The following is a 19,387-nucleotide window of genomic DNA, read 5'->3' as shown; positions in this document are numbered from 1 at the left end:
TTTATTTATTTAGTTATTTATTTTTCTTGTACATATTTATTCCATTTATTTTATTTTGTTAATATGTTTTGTTCTCTGTCTCCCCCTTCTAGACTGTGAGCCCACTGTCGGGTAGGGACCGTCTCTATATGTTGCCAACTTGTAATTCCCAAGCGCTTAGTACAGTGCTCTGCACACAGTAAGCGCTCAATAAATATGATTGAATGAATGAATGAATATAGTAAGCACTTAACATATGCCACAATCATTATTATGATTATTATCATTATTATTGCAGATCAGATGAGAGGTCAGCACTAGGAAGATAGATTTGGGAGTCAGGCACATAGAAATAGTGGTCAAAGCCATGTATTGATGTCTATTTATTTGTATTGATGTCTGTCTCCCCCTGTCTAGACTGTGAGCTCGTTGTGGGCAGGGATTGCCACTATTTATTGTTGTACAGTACTTTCCAAGCGCTTAGTACAGTGTTCTGCACACGGTAAGCGCTTAACAAATACGATTGAATGAATGAATGAGTGAATAAGCAGAGTCGGGGACCCAGAACAGAGCCTTGCAGGATGCCCATGGTGGGAGAAAAAGAGGTAGAGGAGGAGCCAGTGAATGAAACAAAGAAGGAGTAGCCAAAGTGGTAGGAGGAGAACCAGGTTAATATTATGTCAGCAAAACAGATGCCTGGTAGTGTTTCGAGGAGGAAACGCTCTAGACTGTAAGTTTGTTGTGGGCAGGAAATGTGTCTGTTATATTGTACTCTCCCAAGTGCTTAGTACGGGACTCTGCACACAGCAAGCACTCAATAAATACGATTGATTGATTGATTGATTGATTGAGGAGGAAGTGATTCACAGTGCCAAAGACAACAGAGAGGAAGTCCAGGAAGTCAGGACAGAGGACAGCCCTTTGGATTGAGCTGCAAGAAGGTCACTGGTGACCTTAGAGAGCCAGTCTTAATGGAATGAAACCTTTGAAAGCCCAATTATAGTGAGTCACGAAGAGAAGTGGTCAAGGGGAGATGAATAAAGTGCTTATATACACCCTTTGGGAAGCAGCGTGGAAAGAGCATGGGAGTCAAAGGACCTGGGCTCTAATCCTGGCTCCACCACTGGTCTGCTGTGTGATCTTGGCTTTTCCATGACTCAGTTTCCTCATCTGTTAAATGGGGATTACTTAGACTGTGAGCCCCATGTGGGACAGGGACTGTGTCTAATCTGATGATCTTGTATCTACCCCATTGCCTTGAACTGTGCTGAACACATAGTAAGTGCGTAACAAGTACCATAATAATACATTATTATTATTATTACTATTATCATTATACAACCCGTTCTAGAAGTTTGGATAGGAATGGGAGTAAGGAAACGGGATGATAGCTGGAGGGGACTGTAGGATAGAGGGAGGAATTTTCTTTTAGAATGCGGGAGACCTACACATGCTTGAGGGCCGAGGCAAAGGAGAATGAGAAGTTGGAAGTAGCGGTGAGGGAGAGGAGGAGGATCAAGTGATTTTCGGATGTGAGAGGGAATACGCTCAGAAGTGCAGGTAGGAGGGGTCGATTTAGCGAGAGCAGGTGAGAGACTTCTTGAGAAGTAGCTGGGATGCAGGAGAAAAATGAGGAAGAAGCAGTATAGAATGTTTAGGGGGTGATGGAGAGGATTTGGGAAGTTCAGGCCTGAGGGTTTTGGTTTTATCAACGATGTAGTTGGCGAGGTCCGCAGGGGTCAGGGAGGGAGGGAGGTGGAGGGACTGTGGGCCTCAGGAACAAGTTGCTGTGAGTCAGTGAGGGAGGAATCGAAGAGTTGTTGAGCAGAAGACAGAATTGCTGTGAGTCAATGAGGGAGGAATCGAAGAGTTGTTGAGCAGAAGACAGAACTAAGTTATAGCTCTGGCTGAGTTCTTTTTCTTGTTTTCCATGGAGATGCAAAGGATGAGCCCCAAGGCAAAGGTTATTAATGGATCTTTATCATCTGGTGAACCAAGGTGAGCAAATAGTTATTGTTCAGTAATAGTGTGGCAGGAACTATATAATATCTTAATCAAATACTGATATGTAGAAGATTTGATTTGCCATCTACTAAAATGCAGTTGCTGACCATAAGATTGGCACAGGGGTTGCATTATGATCCATACATTTTAAAAAATGATTGTTAATCTCCTAATCTGTTTGCTGTGCATCTGAGAAGTAGCTTGTAATATGTACATTAGATAGACCTCAACAGGATCTTCCTTCTTCAAGGCACTCACGTGATCGTAGTTGTAAAAGCCTAGATAGGAGATGAAACAGAAGGAAACCTACCCGTATAGGTCTTGATCAAACAACGGTAGAGCTTTGGTCTAGTACCTAGGTTAAGGGGTGGCCACAAATATTATCAGGGAAATGCACTTGTATTTGCATGTCAAATTATGCAATTCCACACAAGCCACAGGCTCCTCTAGATATGCCGAGTCATCATAATAGGACTGTTTGCCAATAACCATGATTACAAAAATCCTTTCGGTTAAACCACTCTCCAGTTATTCATTTTAGCTATCAACTTCGATAAGCCAAGAATCAGGTTTCACTGACAAAAGCGCTGACCGACAACTGATTTTTTTTCTAGGTAAGTTCTACCTCCTCCCTGTCTCCGGTAGTCACTGTCTCAATACAAGCTGGATCTAAAATCTTCGCTAGTCAAGGGACTCTCTGTGGAGACAGATACTTTGTTAAATAGAATTATGTCTTCGAAAGAGAAGTTGTTAAAGGAACTTACTTTCTAAGAAAAAGAAGCTTTTTAAGTTTTCCAATCTGTCTAGGAATAGTTGTTCTTAGCCCACCTCCACTCAATGCATTCAGGTGGACAGTTCCAACGAGCTGAGCTTTGGTTGTCTCAACTTCCCAGCATTTATCAATCAATCAATCAGTGGTATTTATTGAGCACTTACTATGTGCAGAGCACTGTACTAAGTGTTTGAGAGAGTCCAATACAATACAATTAGTGGACACATTCCCTGCCAATAACAAGCTTACAGTCTATGCAATCACAATTACCTGTGGCCAGAATTCCGGCCATAGCTGGGTATAGCAAAATAATGGTGCACTGCAAATGAATAATAATAATAATGGTAATAATAATAGTGCTATTTGTGAACGCTTACTGTATGCCAGGGACTGTACTAAGTGCTGGGGTAGTTACAAGATAATTGGGTTGGACATAGTCCCTGTCATTCATTCATTCATTCAATCGTTATTTATTGAGTGCTTACCGTGTGCAGAGCACTGTACTAAGTGCTTGGGAAGTACAAGTCGGCAACATATAGAGACGGTCCCTACCCAACAACGGGCTCACAGTCTAGAAGGGGAAGACAGACAACAAAACAAAACGTGAAGACAGGTGTCAAAATTGTCAGAATAAATAGAATTATAGCTATATGCACATCATTAAAATAGAGTAGTTAATGTGTACAAGTAAAATAATAATAATAATAATAATGGCATTTATTAAGTGCTTACTATGTGCAAAGCATTGTTCTAAGCACTGGGGAGGTTACGAGGTGATCAGGTTGTCCCATGGGGGGCTCACAGTCTTAATCCCCATTTTCCAGATGAGGCAACTGAGGCACAGAGAAGTTAAGTGACTTGCCCAAAGTCACACAGCTGACAATTGGTGGAGCCAGGATTTGAACCCCTGACCCCTGACTCCAAAGCCCATGCTCTTTCCACTGAGCCACGCTGCTTCTAGAGTAATAAATCTTACAAATATATACAAGGACTGGGGGGGTGGGGAGGAGGAGAGGAAAAGGGGGCTCAGTCTGGGATAATAATAATTATGGTACTTGTTAAGTGCTTACTATGTGCCAAGTGGTTCTAAGCTCTGGCGGGGGATACAAGGTGATCAGGTTGTCCTACATGAGGCTCACAGTCTTAATCCCCATTTTACAGCTGAGGGAACTGAGGCACAGTGAAGCTAAGTGACTGGCCCAAGGACACACAGCAGACAAGTGGCAGAACTGGGATTAGAATTTAGGTCCTTCTGTCCTCCCAAGCCCGTCATCTAATCCACTGGACCGTGCTGCTTCTTTCTTGGATTTCTGTTGTAATGATATCTGATTTGTTACCCAGTTAATGATGCAGGGAAGGTATTGGATATTGGATTTTCTTGTTGCAACCATACAATAAGGTTGAAATGTTGGAATAAACTAAGAGTAATAATAATGACATTTATTAAGTGCTTACTATGTGCAAAGCACTGTTCCAAGCACTGGGGAGGTTACAGGGTGACCATGTTGCCCCACGGGGGGCTCACAGTCTTAATCCCCATTTTACAGCTGAGGTAACAGAGGCACAGAGAAGTTCAGTGACTTGCCCAAAGTCACACAGCTGACAGTTGGCGGAGCCAGGATTTGAACCCAGGACCTCTGACTCCAAAGCCCAGGCTCTTTCTACTGAGCCACGCTGCTTCTCATGAAGACAGGAACTTGGGATGGGGGGCTTGGTCCCTCAGTCATACCTCCCAACTGACCCAGAGAACATAGGCACCAAGTTGACATTTTGAGTGTGGGAATGAGAGAAACGGGGTTTAGGAGTGGCAAGCAGGGTTTTTAACTAACTGGCCTAAAGCCCAATACGGGGGATTTTCTACCCTGCTTGGGAATTCCATATGGAAGCTCTTAGATCTATTTGGAGACTGAAGATGAGTGAGGGAAGAAGCCCCAAAATCTGTGGAGATGAGAACCATGGTTCAGGTCAGACAGTCAGTCATATTTATTAAGCGCTAACTATGTGCAGAGCACTGTACTAAGCACTTGGGAGAGTACTATACAATAAGAAACAGACACAGACCCGTGGAATTGACATCTTTCTGACTGGCAAACATTAACTGGGGTGCTCCTCCCTAAACCCCATTTGTCCTGAGGGGGGAACAGGACTGGAGATGAGCAATTAGTACAGTACTTTGCACACAGTAAGCGCTCAATAAATACGATCGAATGAATGAAAGGCAGGCAGACATGGGTAAAGTTAAAGTTTCTGGGCCACATTTAGAGACAGGACTAGCTCTTGACTCTCCCATACCTGAGCCCATCGTTCACAGCTTTCCCATTCATGGAACTCCCTACACTTCTCAATCAATCAATCAGTGGTATTTATTGAGTGTTTACAGAGTGCAGAGCACTGTACTAAGCGCTTGAGTCGTGGCTCAGTGGAAAGAGCACAGGCTTGGGAGTCAGAGATCATGGGTTCTAATCCCGGCTCTGCCACTTGTCGGCTGTGTGACTTTGGGCAAGTCACTTGACTTCTCTGTGCCTCTGTTTCCTCATCTGTAAAATGGGGATTAAGATTGTGAGCCCCACGTGGGACAACCTGATCACCTTGTATCCCCCCAGCGCTTAGAACAGTGTTTTGCACATAGTAAGCACTTAACAAATACCATCATCATTATTATTATTAGACACTTTCCCTGCCCACAAGGAAATCCACCAAACCACATCTCTCCCCATCTTCAAATGCCATGCGCTGACTCAGAGCCCCCCAGCCACCTCATCTTCTTGCTCATATCACCCCATCAGCCCCTTTTATTGTCCTGCTATTTTTAAGCCCTTATCATCTGCTAAACCCTGGGGCTGATGTAAAATAATCTGACATGATGCTAAACCCTGGGGCAGATGTAAAATAATCTGACATGATGCAGTCCTTGTACCTCATGAGATTCACAGTCTAAGAGGTAGGAAGAGCAGGTATCTTATCCCCACTTTATAGATGAGGAAACTGAGGCAGTGAGAGGTTAAGTGACTTGGCCAAGGTCACACAGCAGGAGAGCAATGGAGTTAGGACTAAAACTTGAGTCTCTTGACCCCAAGTCCCAGATTCTTCCCACTAGGATATGCAGTCTTAACACTCATGGGTACACTGATGCTATTGATGCCAGTTTACTTGTTTTGATGTCTGTCTCCCCCTTTCTAGACCGTGAGCCCGTTGTTGGGTAGGGATTGTCTCTGTTGCTGAATTGTACTTTTCAAGCACTTAGTACAGTACTCTGCACACATTAAGCGCTCAATAAATACGATTGAATGAATGAATGAACTCATTTAATTACAACTTTTGTGTTTATCATTTAAACCTATGATTGTAGTCTTGTATATTTGCAATATGTGTCTACTCATCTCCCGTATTTGATCATCAGCTCCTTGAGACCAGGGACAGTGTCTTCAACATCTACTATAAATTCCCCTTTTCGTTTGTCCGTTTGTTTTTAGTGTCTCGTTTAGTGTAGAGTACAGTGCTCACTGCACAGTCAATAAAAGCTGCTGCCACCGTTCTTCTGATGATAGTGGTATGTCATCCCCGTTATTATCACAGCACAAGCATTTGTGGAGCACTCATTATTCACAAAGCACTGTTTCAAGTCGCTCACTATCTAAAGAAGCCCAGGTTGGTTAAGTGGTGAGAAGGCAGGGCAGGGCAAGGTGGGTTGTGGGGTTAAAGGAAGCCATGGAAAGAGTGAAAAGGAAAAAAAAAACCCAGCAGTGAGACACTGAGACTACAATTTTATGTGGCCATGAAGCAGCATGGCCTAGTGGAAAGGGCACAGACCTGGGAGACAGAGGACCTGGATTCTAACCCCGACTCTACCACGTGTCTGCTGTATGACCTTGGGCAAGTCACATAACTTCTCTGTGCCTTGGTTATCTCATCTGTAAAATGGGGATTAAATCCTGCTCCCTCCTACATCAAATATGAGCCCCCATGTGGGACAGGGACTGTATCCAACCTGATTGACTTGTATCTACACCAGTGCTTAGAACAGTGATTGGCACATAGTAAGCATTTACCAAGTACCACAGTTATCACTGTTATTGTTACTATGAGAAACACAGATAGCTCATGCTTCCTTCCCCCAGTACTAATAATAATGGCATTTATTAAGCACTTACTATGTGCAAAGCACTGTTCTAAGCACTGGGGAGGTTACAAGGTGATCAAGTTGTCCCACAGGGGGCTCACAGTGTTAATCCCCCATTTTCCAGATGAAGTAACTGAGGCCCAGAGAAGCTAAGCAACTTGCCCAAAGTCACACAGTTGACAATTGGCAGAGCCAGGATTTGAACCCATGACCTCTGACTCCAAAGCCCGGGATCCTTCCACTGAGCCATGCTGCTTCTCCTAAAAAGAGGGACTGACACCAGGAGCTAAGTGAGGCTCCAGCTGGGGCTTGTTGTCAAAGCTATCCTCCAATTAGTTCCTATTCCTCAGCTGCATCTGAAGAAAGGTTGGTCTCTGCCTCTCCTATGCCAATTGTTTCCCTCCTAATTCCTCCACATTCTGTCTTTCCAAGAATCCCTCTCCCATTCTCTCTCTCTCTCTCTCCCTCTCTCTCTCCTCTCCCTCTCTCTTTTTTAAAATGGTATTTGTTAAGCACTACGGTGTGCCAGGCACTGTACTGAGCACTGGGGTGGATTCAAGCTAATCAGAATGGACACAGTCCATGTGCCCTATGGATCTTGCAGTCTTAATCTCCATTTTACAGATGAAGGAACTGAAGCCCAGAGAAGTGAAGTGAATTGCCCGAGATCAGACAGCAGACAAGTGGCAGAGCCGGAATTAGAACTCAGGTCCTTCTGACCCCCAGGGCCGTGCTCTTTCCATTAGGCCACACTGCTCTCTTCTCTCCTCTCTCAATAAATCCATCAGTGGTATTTATTGCCTCTCTCAGGATCACACCTGGAGAGTTTCCAGTACTCCACCAGTCTTGGCTATGGGAGGGACAATCCAGCAGAGGCATACCCATTCCGTTCCTAGCTTGGGCAGTGACTAGTGAGTGGAAGGGAATTGGCTACAAGTCTAAACTCACCTGTGCTGGGCAGCAGCAGCATGGGAGAGAGTCGAAGGTGGCGACTCAAGTCTACTGCGTGGAAGAAGGCAGCGGTAAACCACTTCTGTATTTTTACCAAGAAAATTATATGGATACACTACTAGAATGATTGCAGATGGCGAGTGGGGCATTCTGAGAGAGGGGTCCATGGAGTCGGTATGGGTCGGAGATGACTCGATAGCAGAAGACAAGATGAGGTATTTATTGAGTGCTTACTCTGTAGAAGAGTTCAATATAATAGAGTTTGTCTACAAAATCCCTTCCCATTGGGAGATAGACACTGAAAAAAAATTAGAGATAAGGGAAATGGCAGGGTACAAGGATATGTACATAAGTGCTGTGAGGCTGAGGGTGGGGTGAATATCAAATGTTTAAGGGATACAGATGTGAGTGCTTAGGTGATGCAGAAGGGAGAGGGAGTAGGGGAAATGAGGGCTTAGTTGGGGAAGGCCTCTTGGAGGAGATGTGATTTTAATAAGGCTTTTAAAGTGGAGAGAGTGGGGTCTGTCATATATGTTGGGGGAGAGAGTTCCAGGCCAGAGGGAGGACACGTGAGATCAAGATTTAGTGAGAAGGTTGGTGTTCGAGGAATGAAGTGCGCAGGCTGGGTTGTAGTAGATCGGCGAGGTAAGGTCAGAGGGGGAGAGATGATTGAATGCCTTAAAAGTGGATGGAGAAGAGTTTCTGATTGATGTGAAGATGGATGGACAACCATTGGAGGCTTTTGAGGAGTGGGATGAGGTGGGCTGAATGTTTTTGTTAGAAAAGTGATCCGGACAACATAGTGAAGTATGAACTGGAGAGGGGTGAGAAAGGAGGCGGGGAGGTCAGCGTGGAGGCCGGATATGATAAGCACTTGGATCAATGTGGTGGCAGTCTGGATGGAGAGGAAGGGGTGGATTCTAGAAATTTTGTGAAGGTAGAACCGATGGGATTTGGTGACAGATTAAATATGTGGGTTGAATGAGAGAGATGAGTTGAGGATAATGCTGAAATTATGGACTTGTGAGATGGGGGGTGGAGGTGTTGTTTACATCTCTCTCTCTCTCTCCTTCTCTCCCTCTCTCCTCTCTCCTCTCTCTTTCCATGCCCATTCTCTAGCTACAAACTCCAGGCTTTTCCTCACCCAGCTCCCCTGAGGGCCCCTTTGAGCTGCCCCAGGATCTTCCATCTCTCATCTTTCAGCCTGTACGAGCTAACCCCTTCTCTCCCCCGACTTCCCCTGCCCCAAGTCCAAGACAGTGCCAAGTCTAAATAGAAGAAGAGATTGGTGGCAAAAAGATTGGCTGCTTCCCTAGCCCTTCATTCTCAGGTCTGCTGCTCTGCCCAGAGTAAGCGCTCAATAAATACTATTGATTGATTAACTGATGTATCAGGCTGTGAGCCCACTGTTGGGTAGGGACTGTCTCTATATGTTGCCAGCTTGTACTTCCCAAGCGCTTAGTACAGTGCTCTGCACACAGTAAGTGCTCAATAAATACGATTGATTGGAAGGAGTGAGAAGTGAGCGGTAAGAGAGGCATGACGGGCGGCGGGGGGGAATGACGCCAAAACCATTTTTGCAGCGTAGTCTTATGTTAATCTAGGACAGGTACTAATCACGATAGAATAGGGGAAATGTTCTGACACCATGATGCTCTGAAGTTCCCAAACACTTTCAGAGGGCCCAGTTAGAAAAGCCATATCGGTTAGGCCGCCTATAGAAACATGGCCTTTAATGAGCTCTACTCTGCAATTTTGCAATTTGATTTCAGACCATATATTTGGTATCAAAGACAAACATCAATCAATGGCATTTACTGAGCAGTTACTGTGTGCAGAGCATGGGAGAAACAATACGAGCAATCAGGAAGCTGATTTAAAGTGTTAATGTAAAAGTATGCAACGAAGGACCACTTTCCGTATCTTTCTGTTTCTATCCATAGAGGGATGGAGTCTCCCGTTGAAAGAGTTGGATGAGCCTCTGTCCTGAGACTGAGAACCTGCACAAAGTATTTGGCTAAAGCCCTAGTCAATCAATGGTATTTCTTGAGTGCTCGCTGTGTGCACAGCACCGTACTAAGCGCTTGGGTGAGTTTAATACAAGAGTTGGTAGACACGTTCCCTGCCTACAAGCTTACCAGTCTAGAGCGGAAGACAGACATTTATATAAATAAACAATTTATGATATATAATTTTATAGATATGTACACAGGTGCTGTAGGGCTGAGGGTGGGGTGAAAAACAGATGCCCACGGATCACAGATCCGAGAAGCAGCATGGCATAGTGGACAGAGTGTGGGTCTGGGAATCAGCAGGTCATGGGTTCTAATTCCAGCTCCGCCACTTGTCCACTATGTGACCTTGGGCCAGTCACTTCACTTCTCTGTGTTTCAGTTCCCTCATCTGTAAAATGGGTATTGAGACTATGAATTCCTCGTGGGACATGGACTATGTCCATCCCATTTTTCTTTTAACCACCCCAGTGCTTAGCACAGTGCCTGACACAGAGTAAGCGCTTAACAAATACCATCATTATTATCATTATTATTCTCGAAGGGCATAGATGACACAAAAGGGAGAGGGAGCCTAGTAATTTTCTTGTTAGTGCTCCACATTAGCATAGTGGTGCATTTCCCTGCCTGTCATGCAGGAGACCAAGGTTCAATTCCCCAACAAGGAATGAGATCATTTTTAGAGAAGCAACATGGCATAGTGGGTAGTAATAATTATGTCATTTATTAAGTGCTTACTATGTGCCAGGCACTGTATAAAGCGCTTTATACACCATGGACGTGGGAGTCAGAAGGTATGGGTTCCAATCCTGGATCTGCCACTTGTCTGCTGTGTGACCCTGGGCAAGTCACTTAGTTTCTCTGTGCCTCAGTTACCTCATCTGTAAAATGGGGATTAAGACTGTGAGCCCCACGTGGGACAACCTGATCACCTTGTATCCCCCCAGTGCTTAGAACAGTGCTTTGCACATAGTAAGTGCTTAACAAATGCCATCATTATTATTATTATTAGCAGTAGTAGTAGTAGTAGTACAGGGTTTGGTTGGCATAGTACCGGACACCAGGTGTCAATGATAGCAAGCTGATAGAAAATCAGCGGTACTGGGTGCCAGAGGACTGCTCTTAGATATTATTGATTCACTCAATAGTATTTATTGAGCGCTTACTGTGTGCAACACACTGTACTAAGCACATGGGAGAGAGCAATATAACGATAGCTGTGGTATTTGTTAAGCGCTTACCATGTGCCAGGCACTGTACTAAGCTCTGGGGGAAGGGAGAACACAAGCAACTTCGGAATGGGCACAGTCCCTGTCCCGCATCAGGGACTTAATCCCCATTTTCCAGATGAGGGAACTGAGGCACAGAAAAGCGAAGTGACTTGCCTAAGGTCACACAGCAGACAAGTGGCAGAGCCAGGAGTAGAACCCATGACCTTCTGACTCCCAGGACCTATCCACTAGGCCATAAATTGACACATTCCCTTCCCACAACAACCTTACAGTCTGGAGACTTGCTATGATGAACCAGATGTAATTAACAATATGAGCTTCTTGGTGTACAGGATAGGTTGGAAATGATCCCTTTTAAGGAGTTCTATGGGAGCCAGCTACGAATCTTAATCAAATTACTCATTTATTTGTATTAATGTCTGCCTCCCCCACTAAACTGTAAGCTCCTTGTGGGTAGGGAACATTTCTGCCAATTCTGTGGTATTGTACTCGCCCAGGAACTTAGTACAGTGCTCTGCACATAGTAAGTGCTCAATAAATACGACTGATTGATTGATTGACTGAATGAATCAGAAAACCATCGCTGAGAGAATTCTAAAACTCTCTTAAATAGCATCAGTTCTTCTTTTGATTTAGGTCCCTGATCTGTCCCTCATACTGATCCATTCTCTTTACCCACTGCACCCCAATTTGTTCTCTTCCTTTCTCTCGATCTAACCTTACTCCCCAGCCACAAACGGCTTTCTCATGCCCAATTAATTGAGTATTCTGTCTCCAACAGCAGCAACAATCTCATGGCTAGTCTCCTTCCCTCCTTCCTAATGGTTAAAATATATCACCTCACATCCCTAACTTGCCCTCGAGTAACTCATCATGGACCCTTCTTCCGTGGATTTATTTATTCATTCATTCATCCATTCAATTGTATTTATTGAGCGCTTACTGTGTGCAGAGCATTGTACTAAGCACTTGGGAACTACCAGTCAGCAACAGATAGAGACGGTCCCTACCCAACAACGGGCTCACAGTCTAGAAGGGGGAGACAGACAACAAAACAAAACATTCCTCTTGAACCTAATGGTATTTGGGGCCAGCCCAATTTCCTGTAGTAAAAAAAAAAACAAAAAAAAAATCTCATAGGCTTATTATATGCTGTGTGAAGAAGCATTTCTTTTCCTAGAAATCCCTCCCCCTTCTCCCCATCTTTAAAGTCCTTCTGAAATCACATCTTCTCCTCCAGGAGGCCTTGCCCAATTCATTTCTAATCCCCCAACCTTTTATCCCCCCAACCCCTTCAACAGCACTACTGTGCCACTTAAGTGCTCACAACCCCCACATAGTGTTTTTTTTTTAATTGTTTTTGTGAAGCACCTACTATGTGCAGGCACTTGTACTAAGCAATGGGGTAGATACAAATTAATTAGGTCAGACATGGTCCCTGTCCCACATGGGGCTCATGGTCTTAATCTCCATTTTGCAGATGAAGTAACTGAGGCACAGAGAAATGAAGTAACTTGCCCAAGGTCACACAGCAGACAAGTGGCAGAGCCAGGATTAGAACCCAGGTTCTTCTGACTTCCAAGCCTGTGCTCTGTGCACTAGGCGATGCTACTGCTCTATGTACATGTCTTGTATATTCCGTTAAATCCGCCAATCTGCACTACACTTTAGTGTCTGTCTCCCCACTAGACTGCGAACCCCTCAAGAGCATAAATCATGCCTACTAACTCTATTATACTCTAGAAAACACCCAGTACCGCTCTGCACACAGTAGGCACTTAGTACAGTGCTCTGCACATGGTAAGCACCAATAAATATGATTGAATGGAGTTACTAAATATGAGTGACTGATGGATTGATTGATGAGGCCCTGGATGCAGAACAGTTCCCCCAGCAAAAGAAGTTTAAAAATACATTTTATTTTCAATCTGAAATAGCCCTTCAAATTTCATTTTAGCAGAGGATGGTTTTTGGTTCCTGGATTTAAAAAGTGTAGCAGTATTAAAGGAAAGCTGGTGTTTGAGGTTAAAGTAATTAATGGACAAGATATTTGGCAGTCCAGGTTCACGAAGACTAAAGCTGCGGCTATGGCTGGCTAGAAGCAACTCGGAATAAGTAGCTCATAGGAATGCTGAAATCAAGTCGATTTCTCTCAAAGAGCAAACAGCTAAGCACTCTTTCCCCCGATAGCTTAATACAGTGGAGGCCAAGTTACAACAGTAGCAACTTTAAAATGTTCTCGGTTGGCCGAGGCACTGAAACTCATTCAGCGTGTTGGAAGAAAAGAGTTTGATGGAATTGAGATTTAGAAAACAGAAAGCTAAGAATTCACTACAACATAGGTATGAGGAAACAAAGGACTTTGGTAAACAGGAGATAGCAGGTTGAGAAAGAAATGTTAAAAGTAGGAAGTTAAGAAAGTTAACCCATAAGATAAGATAAGAAAGAGAGGGCATGGTGGAGGAAGGGCAGTTGATAACGAGTTATGATAAAATAAAACTGTTACTTCCATTGAAAAAACCTGTTCAGCAATCAGGAAATACTGTATAAAGTGAATGGAGTCTGTATATTTAACAATCCTTGCTCAAAAGCCTAATTTTCTGTGAAAATTTGATCCTAAAGTAGACCGGTGCCTTTGGAGGCAAGGTGGAATGAGGCAGAGGGGATGATTTAGAGGAAACAAATGAAGAGTTAAAATTGCCAGATATGCCACCAGTGGCATATAATTATTAATGAAGCAACATCAAGGTTTAAGGAAGAGTCATGTAAAAGGATCCAGAGGTACCTGGACTTTCTATAATGTTTATTAATCATCCTGATGAAAACAGAATCACTGCATTGATTACCTTCACTAATGATACTAACAAAGAAGGGGAGTAAATTCCAGAAGAGATAGATTTATAAGGCAAGTAGTAATAGTAATCAGTTCATCTTCATGAAATGAGAAAAAGTAAATGAGATGGGATTTACTATAGATAACCCCGGTCAAGTACACCGGGAGGAAAAGTGTAATGAGCTCAGGAACGAAATAGGAAGTTGTTGGACATAGGAAACAATAATGGGAAGGAAGATCCTAAGCACACAGTGAATTATAAATTAAATATAGGCTCAAAATAGAAACTGCTTACAAATACCATTGTGTTCTACTTTGCATGGATGTGGCAGGTTTGTGTGTTGTGCGTATTTTGAACGAAGTATTTTTCCACATTAAATAGTTCGGTCTTAAACACAAAACAGGGGAGCAGCATGGTTTAGGATGGATTGTGATAACTTCTAACACCTGCCCCCAAATGTAGCACATTAGAAAGTTCTCTCCGCAAGGTAGGCTAGGATTTGGATGCCACTGTGCTCCCTGGCTTTGAGTTTCTGCTGCTTTTTTTGTGTGTCTTTTTTCTGCCTGTCACACTACCTGTTCATCCTCCTACTTACACTGTGAGCCCCATGTGGGACAGGGAATGTGTCTGATCTGATTATCTTGTATCTTCCCCAGCGCTTAGTACATAGCAAGCACTTGAAGAATACCACGGTTATCATTATTATTATCATCATTACCCCTCCCAGGTTCCTGCCACAAGCTAGGGGCCCCCCACTCTCTCCTCTGTCTATCCTGGCTTCTGTTCAGGTGTGAAAGGAGAGTGGGGAATGGTACGCATATCAAGTTCTTAAGGGGCACAGATCGAGAGCATAGGCACTGTAAAAAGGAGGGCAAATGGAAGAAATGAAGGTCTGCTCAGGGAAGGCCTCTGGGAAGAGATGTGAGTTTAGTAGGGCTTTGAAGATGGGGTGAGTGGTGGTCTGTCCGATATGAAGTGGGAGGGATTCTAGGCCCAAGGGAGGAAGTGGGCAAGGGGTCAGCAGCAAGCTGTGGAGTGTAAGCTCTTTGTGAGCATAAACAGAAAAGAATCTGGGAAACTTGACACATGCACTCCCTTCTTTCCCAACCCCACCTCCCCCTGGAATTGATACAGCAGCAAAAAAAAAAAAAAAAAAAAAAACACCCTTTACCAGTGTCTGGTCCAAAAATCAGGAGAGTGAACCCTTTCCCCAGCCTCACCATCACTGACTTGCTTTATGTCCTCGAGCAAGACAAGTAATCTCTCTGAACTTTCATTCCTCATCTAGCAAATGGGACATGTCTATGCGGGGGAAGAGGACAGAGAGAGAGAGAGAGAGAGAATGAGCCAGAGAGACTAAAAGACCTATTCAAGCAATCAATAATCTATCTGTAGCCAGATCTACCCACACTGATACTTCAACCATAAAATAAAAACAACAAATGGCCTCCACTTTTCCTTTTTATTACCTTGTTTGTTAGGTTTTCATGGGAATCTGAGTCTGGGAGGAAACTCAGTGGGTGACAGACTCTATTAATTTGGAGAGTGGTAGGAGAATTCAGTAGTTGGGGCATGGGGAAGGGAGGGGAAATATTGATAAATGTGGAGAAAAAGCAATGAAATATTTTGCGGTCTTGTGAAAGTTCTTACTGACATAGATATTGTTTTAACCTACTGACCTAGAAGGCCATACTAGACCAGTGTTTCTCAAACTGTGGGATCAAGGCCGGCCAAGCTCTGATTAGCCTTTTGGTGGGAATTTAGGTGATGCAGAACAGCCTAGGTCCCTGCAATGATTCCTACTGCCTTTCTCCGCTCCTTGCTGCTAAAGTAGTTCCCCTGACTTCCACTGCTCTCAGATGAGCCATCCCTCAGAATCACCTTAACCCCCACTTCCCTCTCCTTTCCTGAGTGAAACAAAAGCAAGTCTTTCTTGACTCTTCTCAGTCGGCTGGGACCTGATTATCTCAAATCTATTTCAGCCCTTAGAAGAGTTCTTGGCACATCGTAAGCGCTTAAATGCCACGCTGTATATCATCCCCCTATGGTGGGATGAATGGTCAGATGGGGGTGAAAACCCTGGAGAAGCTCTGCTCTAGGCTCTTGCTCTGTCCATCATTATAGTGCCTAGACACATAGCTAGGAAACGGTAACATCGGTTGGGGATTAATCCAAAATAGCAAGAGCATTCTGATCCTTACCAATGTAGATTGGTTCACTCCACTTACTCCAGAGTCCTTCTGCTCTGCACGATGAATGCACAGCAGCTCTTATTTTTACTGAGTATTTGCAAGTAACGTCAATTACTAAGATGAGTGTATTTGCTTCAATGGTCGCTTTCTACACAAAATAATATCAACCCATTATTGAATTGTCCAGACAAAGAAAAGCACAAGAAATTGAATTACTCCAGTTATTACTAAGAAAGGTTATAATCTCTATATACTTGCTCTTTCAAAGTCAGTATTTCATATACCTTTATTCTCAAAAGAGCATCATTTCATCAGAACATTTCTCTTAGAGGGGGCCCTTTGTGGTCTGTATTTGTACGTCCACTTGGAGTATGCAGCTCTCACAGATTTCAATACTATTTTGCATTTTAGAATTTGGGAAGTCCATGGAGTCAACGATGCAATGCAGTGGAGATTGGAGTGATTTGTCTTAGTAAATACGAGACCACTGGGACCCAGTGGGGAATTTTCCATGTACACAAAGCCAATTGGCAACTATTAGAGCCTATTAGAATATGAATCTGTGAGAGTCCTAAATTGGCAGAGCTACTGATCTCCTAATCAGTTCAAGGAAGTGCAAGCTCGAAAAAAAAATTTGAAATTTCATTAGAAGCTTATGCAACATAACAGTCGAGAATTTATTAAGTAGTTACCTGTTCAGACCCAGTCTTTAAGTTATAATTGTTCACTTCATAAACAAAGCAGTGACTTGGAAAAGCAGAAACTGGTTTCTCCCACTGGAGAGACAGATAATCTCTCTCAATCATTGCAGTAATATTCATTGGAGGATTCACCTGATCTAAATTAAGAAGGAAAAGCCACAGTTCATAAGGCACTCAATAGATCGATGAATTTACTTATCACATACAGCCCAATTTTCTTGCCCTTGCATCTGGGGTGAACAGACTGTTGTAAGGTTATAATAATAATAATAATGATGGCATTTGTTAAGCGCTTACTATGTGCAAAGCACTGTTCTAAGCACTGGGGGGGGGGGTATAAGATGATCAGGTTGTCCCACGTGGGGCTCACAGTCTTAATCCCCATTTTACAGATGAGGTAACTGAGGCACAGAGAAGTTAAGTGACTTTCCCAAAGTCACACAGCGGACAAGTGGCAGAGTCGGGATTAGGACCATGATCTCTGGTTCCCAAGCCCGTGCTCTTTCCACTGAGCCGTGCTGCTTCTCTAGAGTAGAATTCTTCTACTCTACACTGGGAAGGCAAAGGGCGATAATAATAATAATAATAATAATAATAATAATAATGATAATAATGTGCTTCCTATGTGCCAAGCACTGTACGAAGTGCTGGGGTAGCTACAAGATAATCATATTGGACCCAGTCCCAGTCCCACATGAGGCTCACACTGTAAGTAGGATTCAATCCCCATTTTACAGATAAGGAAACTGAGACACAGAGAAGTGACTTAGCCAAGGTAACAGAGCATGCAAATGGCAGAGATGGGATTAGAACCCAGGTCCTCTGATTCTCGGGCCAGTGCTTATTTCACTAGACCACACTTTTTCTCATGGACAAGAATCGCACCCTGCATCGCAGGGCTGGGGGCACTCTGGGGTGTTGGATGGTCTGTGCCGGGTCACTGGGGGAGACTCAGGGGCTTGGGATGCTTTGGCAAAGCTCTATGATCCTAATGCAGGGATGATGTGTAGCTGTGACTTTGTGGTGTTTAGGGGCTCAGGGAAAACAGGAGAGTTTTCGCTCACAATTCCAAGCTGCCACTCTGCTCTCCCTCTGACAACTCGTCATAGTGGCTGAACGAGGGATAGTGCAGAGAGTGGCAGAGAAGCTTGTCTGGCCATATTAAATTGAGCAACCAGCTGGGAGTTCAAGAAGGTAATCTTTGTAACATACCTGAAATAGGGAAGCAGTGTGGCCGAGAGGAAAAAACATGGGCCTAATCCCAGCTCTGCCATTTGTCTGCTATGTGACTTTGGGCAAGTCAGTTTGCTTCCCTGTGCTTCAGATTCCTCATCTGTAAAATGGAGCTTCAACACCTGTTCTCCCTTCTGCTTAGAAGTGTGAACCCCATGTGGGATAGGGACGGTGTCCAACCTGATTATTTTGTATCTCCCCCAGCGCTTAGTATAGTGCTTGACACATAGTAAGAGCATAACAAGTACCATTAACAACAAATAGTGAAACTCTGTTGCATTAAAGATTAAGGGAGGGAGGGAGACTGCCAGGGGCTGATGATTTTTTGTTTTGTTTTGTTTTTGGCCCTAAATTCAGCTACCTTCTTACAGGTAAGTTTGATCCCCTGAATTCAAAACTGATGACATATTCCAGGTGCATGACAGACTGTGCCCCTCCGAGGAGCAATTCTTCACTTACACCTGGTTCAAGTAAAGAATCAAGGAAAAGGCAGCAGGGGAACTTGTTTTCCTCTTTGCAGCACTAGAGGATATGATTGATACACCCTTGGGAATCCAGACAAGAGAACTGGGCCAACCAATTTGAGTATTTGTGAGTCATTTCTTGGGTGTAACATCAGGAACTTAGGTTAAGACCAACTTGCCATGAACCCTTGGGAGAAACCTCCAGGCAAATGAAGCCGCACGACTCCATTAAGAGTAGTGAGGTAGTATGTGAAGAGACCCCCCTGTACTGAGACGTGAACCTCCAATGTGAGAGTGAGGAACCCCCTCCCCACCATCCCTGAAGAACAAAAACCAAAGTCCCTCCTTCCTTCCAGGGAGCAGAGATTCCCTGATGCCAACCTGGAGGAGGTCCCTATTTCCTACTCCAAGTGGAAATTAGAGGCTGTTCACAAGAGTCCACGAGGCACCTTTTCCACTGTGGGAATCTGGGTCAGAACCCACTCCTGGGAGTACATTACTTTATCATTACATTGTAAGTTAACGTACTCTGAAGTACAACACATTATTTCAGTTGATTCCTGGAAAATGTTCAAATGACAGAAAAACATATCTACTGCAGGGTAGCCATCTTGCAGATTGAAAATATCTTGGAGATTTTTGAATAAAAATACTTTCTTACCAATAGCATGAAGAGCAAATAGTTGATCAAATGGTTTGATTATCGCATGTCTGCTGGAGCCATTAACATGAACTGCAAGTTTGAGTTGGCCTTTGCTATAAATGTGAGTCCTTGAAAACCAGCAATCAATATTTCTCCTCCACATATCTTTGCTATATTCTTGGCATTCTTCGGTATATTCCCCATACCTGAAATGGAAAAGTTCTAAAAATCATAAGACTTGAAGACATTA

The 19,387-nt window shown here is 43.7% G+C and overlaps 1 protein-coding gene across 1 annotated transcript in view; it reads right to left on the bottom strand.

Moving 5' to 3' along the window:
• IL5RA (interleukin 5 receptor subunit alpha) overlaps positions 1 to 19,387 on the bottom strand; it is a 42,542-nt gene that overhangs the window by 13,019 nt on the left and 10,136 nt on the right. The window contains exons 5-7 of the mRNA XM_038771741.1: positions 19,156 to 19,343; positions 16,789 to 16,934; positions 16,106 to 16,244 (exon numbers count right to left, since the gene is read on the bottom strand). Coding sequence (XP_038627669.1) covers positions 16,106 to 16,244; positions 16,789 to 16,934; positions 19,156 to 19,343 — 473 coding nt within the window. The remainder of the gene's footprint in view (positions 1 to 16,105; positions 16,245 to 16,788; positions 16,935 to 19,155; positions 19,344 to 19,387) is intronic.

The sequence above is a fragment of the Tachyglossus aculeatus genome, chromosome X1 (assembly GCF_015852505.1).
Source record: "Tachyglossus aculeatus isolate mTacAcu1 chromosome X1, mTacAcu1.pri, whole genome shotgun sequence".
Classification (NCBI taxonomy): domain Eukaryota; kingdom Metazoa; phylum Chordata; class Mammalia; order Monotremata; family Tachyglossidae; genus Tachyglossus; species Tachyglossus aculeatus.
This window is presented reverse-complemented; position numbering and strand designations above follow the sequence as displayed.